This window comes from Ananas comosus, linkage group 5, assembly GCF_001540865.1.
Source record: "Ananas comosus cultivar F153 linkage group 5, ASM154086v1, whole genome shotgun sequence".
Lineage (NCBI taxonomy): Eukaryota > Viridiplantae > Streptophyta > Magnoliopsida > Poales > Bromeliaceae > Ananas > Ananas comosus.
This window is the reverse complement of record NC_033625.1, coordinates 10,340,275-10,352,947: the sequence shown is the minus strand read 5'-3', so window position 1 is coordinate 10,352,947 and position 12,673 is coordinate 10,340,275. Positions and strand designations below refer to the sequence as shown.

The window sequence follows — 12,673 nt, the reverse complement described above, 5'->3', positions numbered from 1 at the left end:
GGAGAATTAAAGACTTTTATGATGGAGTTTACGAGACTGGTCCACAGTGGACCCGGTGCAAGCAAAAAAAATGTCCCATAAGGTGTAAATAATAGATGCTGGTCCCTTTATATTCACTTCCGGTCCATTCATATATATTCCTGGAAAATACAAACAGCCGTCCAGTAGAAGCAAGCCACGTGTCGCATCTATATCAAACGGGAACTAATAAAGCGAGAGAGGGGGAGCGAGGGAGAGGGAGAGGGAGAGGGAGAGGGAACGAAAGTGCGAGAGTGGTTAATTCATAATTATTGAATTGAATCCACCCCACCCTCGTCTTCGTCCTCACCCCCTTTCTATGCCCTAACCCTAGTTCCTCAACTCTCCGATCCAGGGCAAGAGGAAGAGGAAGAGGGAGAAGAGGAGATCCATGGAGAACGGTGGGAATCGCGCGGCTCCGATTGGGTGCGACAAAGTCATCATCGACACGGATCCCGGGATTGGTATCGATCCACATTGCCTCGTCATCTCGATTCTTATGCTATATCTTTCTATCTTTTTCTCCAATTAATGCGATTGCTTTAGAGTGTTTTGGATTACAGAGTGTAAAGGTTGGTGGATTCGTTGGATCCAGATCCACTGTCGTGATGGTTTTTCCTATTCGACCTACCTCGATTGTGATAGTTACGTGATAGGACAAAAGTACAACAAAGTAGGCGCCGATGTTGCATAACGTAGTTTTCGACTTGACTCGGAGCTAATAACTTTTTACCCCCTAACTTTTCCTTTTATTGATCTCCGGTTGTTACATCGCTTAATTCGGTCAGGATGGTTTTAAATGTATTTGTTCAAATCGTGCAGAACATTTGAAAATTGAAATCTTTAATATGTTATGATTTTGTCTGCTTTCAAATGGTATTCAAGTATTCATACAGTCTTAGAGAAGGTATTTTGATCCTGTGTCTCCGGTTGATGCAAGATTAGTCCCTGAACTAAGATCGCAGATGTTGGAGAATTGAAAAATTTAGGCAAAAAAAATTTCTTCATAGGTTTGTAGTAATTGTCCTCTCTCTGTACGTAAGAGATAAAGAGTTTTCTTCCAACGGAGGTGATTCTTGCAGGACATTTAGAAAATTTACTGAAGATATGGGGGAAAAAGTAGAGGAGATTGTGGAGATACGAGGAAAAGGAGAGGAAATAAGTTGTAAGATATCATAAAGGTCTACTTGAGAAAGGTTGATTTTCATTTGGAAATTCATTGAAATAATCACGCCTCCTAATTACATACATCAAGAGTTCTCTATGGCAGACAATCAAGAATTTCTTGCTATTTAAAGTTCCTCTTAGATGGGAAATAACCCATATGTCTGATTATGATCTCAATAAATTCACCTAACGTTGTTGTGGACAATTAGGATTGTTATTTGGTTGGAAGTACCTATAAGAACTCCCCTCACCTAATTTTCTTCAACCTAACTCTTTGTTAGTTCAAATAGAACTTTCAATTGAGAAAACCAGCCTGCTTAGAAATATGGCCGGAAAGTCTAAAATTTGTTAAAATGTCCTTGAAGAACAGGAAAAAAGATAATAGTGAAAAAGTTGGCCAATATAGAATAAACTGACACGCTAGATACCATAAAGATATAATATCAAAACCCAGGAAAGGTTCAAATTTGAAACTAATTTAAATTTGATTAAACTTAATATTTTTTTCTTCTGTTACTTTCTATGTTATAGTCACAATGATGAAGAGTGCAATATTAATAAATTTGGTCTGCTTATTCTTTTCCTCCAGATAGACTGTTCTTGTTTTATTTTTGTCCGCTGATTTGTTTCCAGATGATAGCATGACAATATTGATGGCATTTCAAGCGAAAGAGATTGAAGTTATAGGTTTGACAACAATATTTGGTAATGTCAGCACAGAAGATGCTACTCGCAATGCTTTGTTACTGGTATTTTCCTTTTTAGATGCTGATTTATAAAATACGCAATATAAGTAAATAAATTATTATTTGTAAATTTGCTTTATTTGCTTATTATTTTAGTGGCATTCATTGTCACTTATGATTCAATACTGTGTAAAAGGATAGTGTGAGATAGCAGGACATACTGAAGTTCCAGTTGCAGAAGGTAGCCCTGAGCCTCTAAAGGTAAGTGATTCTTATTAATTATTGTTGTTTTTCGAAGAGTGCTATATATATATATATATTGAGAAAAGGTAGTATACCACCGGCTTCATTCGTTAGTAAAATGAACTAGGCAATAGAAACTGAGGCAACTAGGCCTCTGAAATCGAAAAAGGAGGTAAAATTAAGTACAATAATAGAGAAAATGAAAATAAAAATAGAAACTACAGAAAATCAAGCCAAAATACACATCTTTGTTCTCAATGCTACATAATACACATATTTGTTCCCCTGCCCATCCCCTCTTGAAATCTTTACTTTCAATGCAATTTTCAATTCCATAATTACGGGGTGGTGTGGTCCCTTATCCCTTCGTCTGAAATGAGCTTGTAACACGATTTCATAGTGAAGCATTCATTGGTGGACCATCTCTATTTGACAACGGTGGTCCTTTCATTTAGAGAGAACTCATCAAGCATTCTCTTAAGCTCTTGAACCAATTTGTTGCCTGCTGTGTCCCTGCCTTGAATCCTTGGAAAATAAAATTCTAACTTCATTCTCTACTGGACCATCCATCTGAGACCCTATTTCCTTGCGTGCTATTCTTTCGTATATGCCCGTGTAAGAAGTGACCAATGAGGTGTTTTTGTTCCATATATCTGTCCAGAATTTCATGCTTTTGCCATTCCATACATCAAACATAATCTCACATTTAAATATGTCTACTAGTGTCTAGAACATTTTTCCACCACTGGGATTGTGGCTTGAATGAGCGTCCCTCTCTGGAGGTTTCCTTCTGTCATAGTGTGATGCTCTTATAAGCTTACTCTCAAGTCTGAAATGTGATTTTTCAGTTGTTGCGTCTTTGATCATTTTTTGAGTTCCTTTAGTAGAAACTCATATATTGATAATGACTACTGGGTTGGATGTGATATTGTTCTTATTCTCAACCATGCACAAGGTATACAGTATATGGTTGTTCCTGAAGTAGAAAGAGTTTGATCTGTTTTTGAATAGCTTCCTTCAAGACGGCTGTTGCTTGCTCGATGAATGTTAAACCACTTCTATAGATTGTTGTCTACAAAATAAAAACACTTGTTGATGAATAGTGGGTTGATTAGCTAGATTGAGGGAATGCTAATTACGATTGAATTTGAATTTTGTTGAATAAACTTTCTTATCCCTTTGGAGGTTATTATAAGTTTGTCTGGTTTATTTTCAACTTCAAATAAATATTTCACAGATTTTGTAATATAATTTCCCCACTTCTTCGGTTATATCTTGATTTTGCCATTTTATTTTTCGTTTTCCGCCTAAAAATGTTGAGACCTCTAGTTTTCTAGCCTCTTGTGTTTGATGTGCTCACCAAATGGTGTTATACTTCAGTGTTTAAATGTCTTTATAATGAAGGGATTGCTATATTGATTTTCTAGCATTTTTCTCTTGTTTGGAGTGGCCACATCATTTTGCCATATTTTCATTAGTGCATTATGCTTTATATTGATGCTCAGGATAGTTTGTTATTTACTTTATTGAATTTTATTGTTTTCTAATAGAACTTGCGATTTTTGTTTGGATAGGGAGGAGAGCCACGCATTGCTGACTTTGTCCATGGATCTGATGGTCTTGGGAATATATTTCTCCCACCACCTAATGGTAAAAAGCATGATAAAAGTGCTGCTGAGTTTTTGATTGATAAGGTTTCTGAGTTTCCTGGCGAGGTATCTATACTTGCACTTGGACCTCTTACGAACTTAGCTTTGGTAAGATTCTACGATCCACTAGTAATCACAGAAGAAGTTTATCTATGATAGTGACCTTTTAACACTATAAATTTTACCATACTGCGTTTAGTCACTATCTCAGGATGTCTCTATAAGTGATTGCATATCCAATTTTCAGGTTCATAACCAAGTTTTCTTACCTACTATTTCAGGCCATTAAAAAAGATGACTCCTTCGCAAAGAACGTGAAAAGAGTGGTTATACTGGGTGGAGCTTTTTTTGCATCCGGTAATGTGAATCCTGCTGCTGAAGCAAATGTAAGAATAATTTGGATATGGTTTTTGTTTGTTTTTTTCAATTTTTTTATTAAACATCGTGCAAACTTGATTTAATGAATGATGTAAAGGATGCTTTCAACTGAGACTTCAGCTACTAATAACCGAAGTAATTTGAATTGCCTCCATTGACATTTTGAACCACAAAGAATGGATCTCTATCATTAGAGTAGCCAGGGCTAGGCTTTGTATTTAGTACCCAGCCTATGATATTAATAACATGTCTAGAGCTATTCGGACCTCTTTTAACTCATTGATAAGCACCAACCACTTCATTATGAATCCTAATGAAGTCATTCTTATCTGTAAAGAATTATTAATCATTTTAGAGGTGGGTGATGTCATTATAAATGCATTTCCTTGGTTGTTTTCACCTGCTTGCTGTTATGTTTTGATGTCAAATACAACCACTTTCTGGGCCATTTCATTAACAGATGCTTTAATCCACACAGAATCTCAGTTTTGCACAATCAAGTGTTAGGTATTATCTTTGCTCTTTAAATGCTCGAAAGAAAATATGAAGTCTCTAGATGTTACCTTGACTCTTTATTCTTCAACTGGAGACTTTTTAATCCTTGTAAATCTTAGTCCGTTACTATTTCAATGGGAATTATCTTTGTCTTAGCTGTGTTCAAAACTTTACGAATATTATGGATGAACAAATAAGTGCTACAGAAACTCATCTGACCTTTTCAGATCTATGGAGATCCCGAAGCAGCTGACATTGTATTTACATCTGGAGCTGAAATTGCTGTTGTTGGCATTAACATCACCACTCAAGTCACTTTAACAGGTTTTTGTCCTCCTTTTATGTTGTGTTCTCTCTATCATATCTTGATATTTTTCTACTAGCACAACCCACTAACCATGATATCTTCTGATTTCAGACGCAGACCTGATGGAGCTAAGAAATTCTAAAGGGAAGTATGCACAATTCGTATGTGATATGTGCAAATTCTACAGAGACTGGCATGTCAAATCCGACGGTGTTCATGGTACCTCTGGAACCGCCTTCCTCCCTCCCTCTCTCTCTCTCTCTCTCTCTCTCTCTCTCTCTCTCTCTCTCAATGAGACGTCAGATGGCTTTAACCAAAATACATCTCTTGATGTAGGGATTTTCCTACATGACCCTGTAAGCTTTGCAGCGCTAGTTCGCCCGGATCTTTTCTCCTTCAAGAAGGGTGTTGTGAGAGTTGAGACGCAAGGCATTTGTGTTGGACATACATTAATGGATCAGGGATTGAAAAAGTAGGGCTTCACTTGGTTTTCTATGTATTGCAAACTTTTCTGGTTTCTTCTCCCTGGTTCTTCCCTTTACTGTGTTTGAACGTGGGTGCAGGTGGAATTCAACCAACCCTTGGTCTGGCTACTTGCCAATCTCGGTCGCATGGACAATTGATGTTCCGATGGTTCTTGCATATGTCAAAGGCCTGCTTATGCAAGTATGATTAGTCGACTTTCCTTAGTTTTCGTCCCGGAATATGGAGATTTCATTGCCTTATGAGCAAAAATGTCGGAATCTAAATTGTCAATCTGCGGAATCCAAGTATACTTAACTGATTCATACGCTATTTACTAAATGAATGGCTCTTCAAAAGTTTGAACATAGCAACATTAGCACATTCACATGCGCTGCTTCTAATACTTCTTGCTGTTGTTGTTCTTGTTACATATTATGATGGAATTTCTGCTGTAGAGGCATTGAGTGACTGGCAAAAAACCATTTCTCCAGTTTCTTTAGGAAACCTCTGAGAATTTTGTTTCTGTAAGATCAAAATAAATTGTTGATATGGCCGAGGAAAACATATGAAGGTTGCGATGCAAAGAGACAGGTGTGTGAAATGCTATACTAGTGCCTGGACTTATTGTCGGATTTCACTTTCCCCCTCTGAATTTTTAACTTCAACATTCGACATCCCAAATTTTAGATCTGTGTCATTTAGCCCCACGCATGCACCTCGTACATTCTTTATTCTATGAAACATGCACCCATTGAGTCCATTCGTTTGGTCTTACAGTAAAGAGAAGGCCTCAACTTTGTGAGTCATTGGGATTTAAAGTACGAAATGGAATCACTGATGATTAGTACTTGGTGTGCGTGAACTGATGCATAGGCAACAGTAGTTCCGTTAAGATATGGACAAAATAAAAACATTTCAAAAAGTACTGGATGTGGAATGTGGAACATACAAGTTTCGAATACAAAATTGAAAGTTCATTACAAGTTCGAGGATTAGTAGGTGAAGCAACCGAAAAATTAGGGCTTGATTGCACCCTTCCGCACTATGCTTCAATGTTTTCTTGTTTGCTGCATTGCACTATTTGTTTTTGAAGATACAATTGTACTAATATCAATTTTTTATTCATTTTTATACTACACACCAGATTTATTTTTATTTACCATCTTTTATTACTTTATTCAAGGGCACCACTAAACTAATAATTTTTTTTTTTTTATCTGCTCCTATATTACTATCAATAAATTTACTATTCCTAATAGAAGCTAACTACTCTATTGACATCTGTTTATTAGATAGTCGTGAAAAAAACAAAATGAGCCTCTAATATGGAATCATTAAAAGATTTTATCAAGTTGTTTTCAACTATTTTTCATGTTAATTTTAAGTTTTGTTTACTTTTTTTTACTTGTCAAAATAGGTTGAATATACTCTGCTATTTTCAAGCAGCATTTTTTTGATGGATCTGTTTGCTTCCGTCTGAAACTTTTGATTTATTACTTGTAATGTACACATTGATAAAGGCATACAGTTTAGTAGTGTGTTTAAAAAAAGAAAAAAAAGAAAAAAAAAGAGTACAGTGTAGAATTTTTTTTTTTTAAAAAAAAACCCTAAAGACAGTGTTGTAGTATAGCGTAATCAAGCCAAATTAGAGGAAAGAAAAACAGTGACATCTACTTCAACGCTCCAAACATGAAAACTGTTTCAATGCATTATAAATAAATGGAAGTCAAAAAGCCTCACTTGATGACGAGTTTCTCAGTACTCCCAAGTGTATTCTTCTGTCATCTTAACTTCCTTAATCATTGTCCAGTGTTATACTCCCTGGATTTCTAAAAAGCACTCACTTATCCAGATATTGCATACATGACCTTCCATTTCTGCATTCTGCATTGTGGTGGAAATATACCATCTCTAACTTTATATCTGGAGCCCTTGTTTAGCACTCAAGATTGATTTCAATTGGATTAAGAGACTGATGTTGGGGGTAGGGAAGGTTTAGCAACTCTGAGGTGTTGAAGGTCACAATATGTACGAATGGGTTCGATACTATACGATAGAATTATTCAAATCCAATCTTGTTCGATCTAGGCTTCTTGAATGCGATTCGGTAATCTCATCCTAGAGAGTTGTTTTTTTTTCTAAAAATGTCCATAGGCCCCAAGCAAGCACACATCCTGCTCAAATCAGGATTCGAAGCCAGGTCACAGTGCCCAAAGGAGGGAGATTATTTGGTCCAACCAAATTCGATAATCTCAACCTCTTGTAACTCTCGATTCTTACAAGTACCTAAACCTATCATTAACTCTTGCTGCTTCTGATCAGCTAGCCCCAAAACATCTCTCTCGTCTTATTCCATCAAAAAGCCAATTCTGGATGCCTAATGAGCCACTGAGTTTATTATTCGTTGTTCGTTAATAACCCCACTTCTTACTCTCGCTGGCAGGCCCTTTAACTCGCTCCAGGAGTGGCTCGACGTGAAAGTATTGTACAAATGTCTGGGGTGACCTCCCTTTCTTTACAAAATGCCCCAATGGTCATGCATTTTATGTTCGTTAATGCTTCAGCTCGAGCATTCGATAGCTTCCGAACCTCCTCAAAGCTTCACAAGAAGAGCTGAAACTCTTCTTTGCTTCACCTCACCAGTAATCCCCACAGGAACACGAACCACCCATAAAATGGTGGAATCGGGTCGAATCCCTAACAACAATCTCCCTCCCCTCAACGTCCGACACCATCTTCATCACCGTGTGGCAATCCCCGCATATCCGAAGGTTCTTCACAATGTGGATTGGAGCACATTCTGGTGTGACCATCAACCCAAATGCGAGTGCTAGCTTCTCACTATGCCGGAACAACATATCTTCTTTCTGCTCTTCTTCCATCTCGTGAAGCACATATTCCGTATCAGGCTTGTACCCTTCCCCCTTCAATCTACTCAGCATATCCTCGAGCTTCTCATATATCTTGTCCGACATGGGATGGACCCTATCTGATGCTACGAACGAATGCACCTTGTTCTTAACCTGAATCCAACTGCGCCCTGCTTCTTTCTTCACTTTCCTCTCATCCATAAGCTTCCGTACGCTCGCCCTCTCATCCCATCTCCTCGCAGTGGCATAAATATTGGACAGAAGCACGTAAGCAGCCGAATCTTGTGGCTCCATCGTAATCAACTTTTCAGCAGCGAGCTTTCCGAGCTCAATATTTTTATGAAGCCTACACGCAGATAAGAGTGTCCGCCACACGGTCGTGCCAGCTGGATACGGCATCCCCTGTACGAGACTCATTGCTTCTTCAAGCTTACCTGCTCGACTATACAGATCGACCATGCAAGAATAGTGTTCATCTGTAGGACTAATTTGGTGGTCTTTCACCATCGAATCGAAGTTCCTCCGCCCTTCTTCTACAAGACCTGCATGAGTGCATGCGGATAGAACACCGATGAATGTGATCCCATCCATTTCCATGCCCTGATCTTCCATTTGTTTGAATATTTTGAGGGCCTTCTTTCCATATCCATGTTGAGCAAACCCAGATACCATCGAATTCCACGAGACCAAGTCCCTCACTAATTGCCGCTCAAACACTTTTTGTGCACTCTCTATGCAACCCTTTTTCGCATACATAGTGAGTAAAGCACTGCTAACACAGAGAAAGTTGTGATATCTATACTTGATCGATATCGCGTGGAATTGCTTGCCCTGGTCTGCAGCAGCGGTCGGGCAAGTGGAGGCATTGATAACGCTCGAAAGAGTAAACTCGTTTGGTCTTACTTTCTTCTTTCCCATTTCTTCAAACAGTTTCACCGCACCTTCACAATCCCCTGCTTGGGCATAGCACGCTAGCATTGCCGACCACGCGACAATGTCCTTATCTTCAATCCTTACAAAAATAGAAAGGGCATCTCGGGTATTCCCAATTTTAGAGTACGCAGCTAGCAGAGCGGTTCCGACCGAAGGAGCATGCTGATAATTGCTTTTGATTACTTGCGCGTGGATTTCAAAGGGTGATATAGTTGGAGAAGTCGTCAGAATTACAGAGTAGGTGAAATCATTCGGCTCGACATAATCTTTCCTCATTTGGCCAAACAGAACTGCAGCACGAGCAGCATCTCCATTTTGTATATACCCGCTAATTATAGCAGTCCAAGAGACCACATTTCGAGCCCCTTCCATTGAAGAGAATAACGCATAGGCGTCTTCTAGTTTATTGCATTTGCTGTAGACGACCATTAGAGCAGTCATGATATTGCCATCCGATCCATACCCTTCTTTCGCTACGCAAGAATGGAGTTGCCGTGCGAAATCCAACTGTTTTAGATTTGCACAAAGTTTAACCACCGTGGCGAAGCTTAGCTGAGTTGGCTTCACCCCCAAAAGTCTCATTTGATAGAAATGCTGTAATGCTTCGAGATCGCGGCCATTTGATACGAGACCCGCGATCATGGAATTCCAACTCACGGCATCTCTGTTCTCCATCCTCTCAAATACCAACACGGATTCTTCTACTTGTCCGCACTTTGAGTACATATTAATAAGCGAATTACACACGAAGACGGTGGACCGATACCCAAATTTAATCAGCTGGCCGTGCACCCTCTTCCCTTGCTCGATCGCTCTGTCGGCCGCGGCAGCTGCAAGAACACCGGAGAAGGTGAGCGGGTTGGGCCAAAATCCTTCCACTTGCATCCGAAAGAAGAGTTCCGGCACGGATTCACGGGACCCGCACTGGGTACGCCCCGCAATCAGTGTCGTCCATGCGACGGCATTTCTTTCGGGCATTCCATCGAACACCTTCGCTGCATCTTCGATGCTGTGGCACTTGGCGTACATGCCTAACAAAGAAGTTCCCACACTAAGAGCTTTGTCCTGATCATACTTAACACAAAGCGAATGCAATTGTTTTCCGAATACAACATCCGATAATGCTCCGCATAGTCTGAGGATCGACGAAAGAGTGGAATCGTCGAGGGGGGATACGTCCGAACGATGGGCTCGAAGGAAGAGACCAACTGCTTCATGAGTCGTGAATGGTTTAGTTCCGCAAGATTTGGCCGCGACATTTCGCCGAACGAGTGGCGGGAACAGCAAGGGTCTCAGAGAGCGGTGGAGTTTGTCTCTGTAGCAGACGAGAGAAGGGTGCATAGCATAGTTTGGATTTTAACTTTAACACGCGCTTATTTATTTATTTATTTATTTATTTATCGGCTTTAAATGGAAGCAGCCTCGTTCTTTTCTTCTTTTTTTTGGTAGCACGATTGTACTGTATTATTGATGATGTTCTCTGCAGATGGACCCTCATTTTATTATTGTTTAGTGAAGGGCCCACGCTTCGCTACGGGTTAATTATTTAGAAAAATAATATATATAATAATTATTATTAAAATTTTAAAATTAAATAAAATTAGAATCAAAATCCTAAAAAAAAAACTCATAGTAGAGTGCGATTATCTTATGCTAATAGCTTTATCAAATAAGTTAACAATTATAAATGTCAAGCAGCAACCGCAGCAATTAAAATCATCATTTCATTTAATTCTTTATCTTCCTCTTCATCTTATTGTACATGTAGTAGCCTTTTGACATCTACAAATAAATTTAAACAATTAAATATAAATTATATTAAATATATGAATAGCTTGTTGAATTGTTATTAGACATTACATAAATCGACATCATTTCGCAGGTTGGATTTCTTGGATGTCATCAGCAGGTTGTGTGGAGCTGACAATAAAATTTTATATAAAAGTTAGAATAAAATAAATAAACATTTTATCTGGAAAAATTTGTATATAGTTTTACAGTAGTTTGATTATCTTAATGAAACTCCTGTAGTTGGCAATGTTTTTTCAAATAATTCTTTACGGATTTGTTTATCAACATAAAGGGAAGGAAGTTGTAGGGTTGCTCCCTACAAGCCGGCACTTTGGAGTTAGCCTTTGCAACATCATGCTTGCCCGTACGAGATTGGGCGCCGAAGTGAATTGCCGTGGGCGAGACTTATTTCTAGCAGGGAAGTGTTAACTACCACGGGGCCATTAGGTACAGCACAAGTCGGGATTATACCTTGTGTACGTCCCCGATGGTTGGGTAATTGTAAATACATTTATTGTTGGACATCACAATTAAATAGTGCATGACATTTGGACATAATTACTAGACATTGTATGCATGTACAAGTGATAGTGTAAATCTCACATATGTTAAATAATATAGTTATTTGGAGGTATAGTAGTATTTGAACCTTAATGCTTGACTTTATTCATGCTTTATTAGTAACTATTTCTACTTTTGCCCAGTTGACTTAGTAGTGTAATTCGCTTTTCTCGGCGGCTTACCCACTAGAAAATATTGTTTAATAGTTTTCACCCTCATATGTTTGTTGTTTTTATTTCAGAGCCTTCCACTGCGGGAGAGGTTAGAGATCGCGGCAAGGGAGTTGCGACTAGTTAGAGCCTTTTGGGATTTTTTTTTTTTTTTTTTTTTGAGAAATAGGTAGCACGCTATCCGCTTCGTTTATTTCATTTAGAAATAAACTTAGCTAGAAATGTGAATCAACTAGGATTCGAACTTGGGTCTCGGGTACCAACCACCAAGCCCTTTGCCACTTACTCTAGGGACGGTCGGTGAGCCTTTTGGGAGTCGTTGCCTAGGTGGACACCTTTCTTTTGTTTTAGTCACGAAATGTGTATTAGATCATTTTGTATAGAGACTACCATATTCATGTGATATACTCTCTTGTTGGCACTTGATGTATATCTTGTGATAGATGTATCTTTATTGTAGTAACTCGTTATTTCCATTAGTGCTTGTTGATTTATTGTATAGCTTAGTACTTATGCTTTGATTACCATACTAGTATAATTTCCTTATTTTCCTTAATTGATTGTTTTGTGGTAGACGCCTTGTGTGCACCGGGAGCACCTTGTGCACACGGCGGGCGGGTATGTGCACTGTCGGGTAGGCTTCTGCTGGGGCCCGAATGTGACATTATTGGTCCCCAACCTTTGCGTTATTTTTCAATTTAGTCCCCAACCTTTTTTTTTGCAATCGAGTAACTAACTTCTTGATTTCATTACAATAAAGTCCCAATCCTGAAAAAGAGTGTTAAAATTAACGGAATCGCCACGTCAGCGCCTACTTGGCTTCTTTTTGCACATCAATTTTGGTTCCCAAACTTTGCACCTTTTTCACTTTAGTTTCCAAAAAATAAAAATTTGAAATTTGAAATTAATATTAAAATTAAAATTTAAAACTAATGAGAAA

At 38.6% G+C, this 12,673-nt stretch overlaps 2 protein-coding genes across 3 annotated transcripts; one reads left to right on the top strand and one right to left on the bottom strand.

Moving 5' to 3' along the window:
* On the top strand, positions 220-5,793 carry LOC109710551 (probable uridine nucleosidase 1). 2 transcript variants are annotated; one of them, XM_020233217.1, is made up of 9 exons: positions 220-482; positions 1,819-1,934; positions 2,073-2,132; positions 3,689-3,871; positions 4,045-4,149; positions 4,864-4,960; positions 5,055-5,162; positions 5,280-5,415; positions 5,507-5,793. In XM_020233217.1, the coding sequence occupies exons 1-9, from the start codon at positions 410-412 to the stop codon at positions 5,613-5,615; spliced, it is 987 nt and encodes a 328-aa protein (XP_020088806.1). In that variant the 5' UTR covers positions 220-409; the 3' UTR covers positions 5,616-5,793. The 2 variants fall into 2 exon arrangements, with proteins under 2 accessions (XP_020088806.1, XP_020088807.1); XM_020233218.1 differs by lacking the exon at positions 220-482 and adding an exon at positions 529-1,644.
* On the bottom strand, positions 7,054-10,666 carry LOC109709804 (pentatricopeptide repeat-containing protein At2g27610). Its single transcript, XM_020232133.1, has one exon. It carries the CDS (start codon positions 10,550-10,552, stop codon positions 8,045-8,047), a length of 2,508 nt encoding a protein of 835 aa, XP_020087722.1. The 5' UTR covers positions 10,553-10,666; the 3' UTR covers positions 7,054-8,044.

Excerpts from the sequence above, each read along its gene's own strand:
- LOC109710551 (XM_020233217.1), top strand. The coding sequence starts at position 410 with ATGGAGAACGGTGGGAATCGCGCGGCTCCGATTGGGTGCGACAAAGTC. Across the intron at positions 483-1,818 it reads CGACACGGATCCCGGGATTG|ATGATAGCATGACAATATTG; the intron begins GTATCGATCCAC and ends ATTTGTTTCCAG. Across the intron at positions 4,150-4,863 it reads ATCCTGCTGCTGAAGCAAAT|ATCTATGGAGATCCCGAAGC; the intron begins GTAAGAATAATT and ends TGACCTTTTCAG.
- LOC109709804 (XM_020232133.1), bottom strand. The coding sequence starts at position 10,552 with ATGCACCCTTCTCTCGTCTGCTACAGAGACAAACTCCACCGCTCTCTG.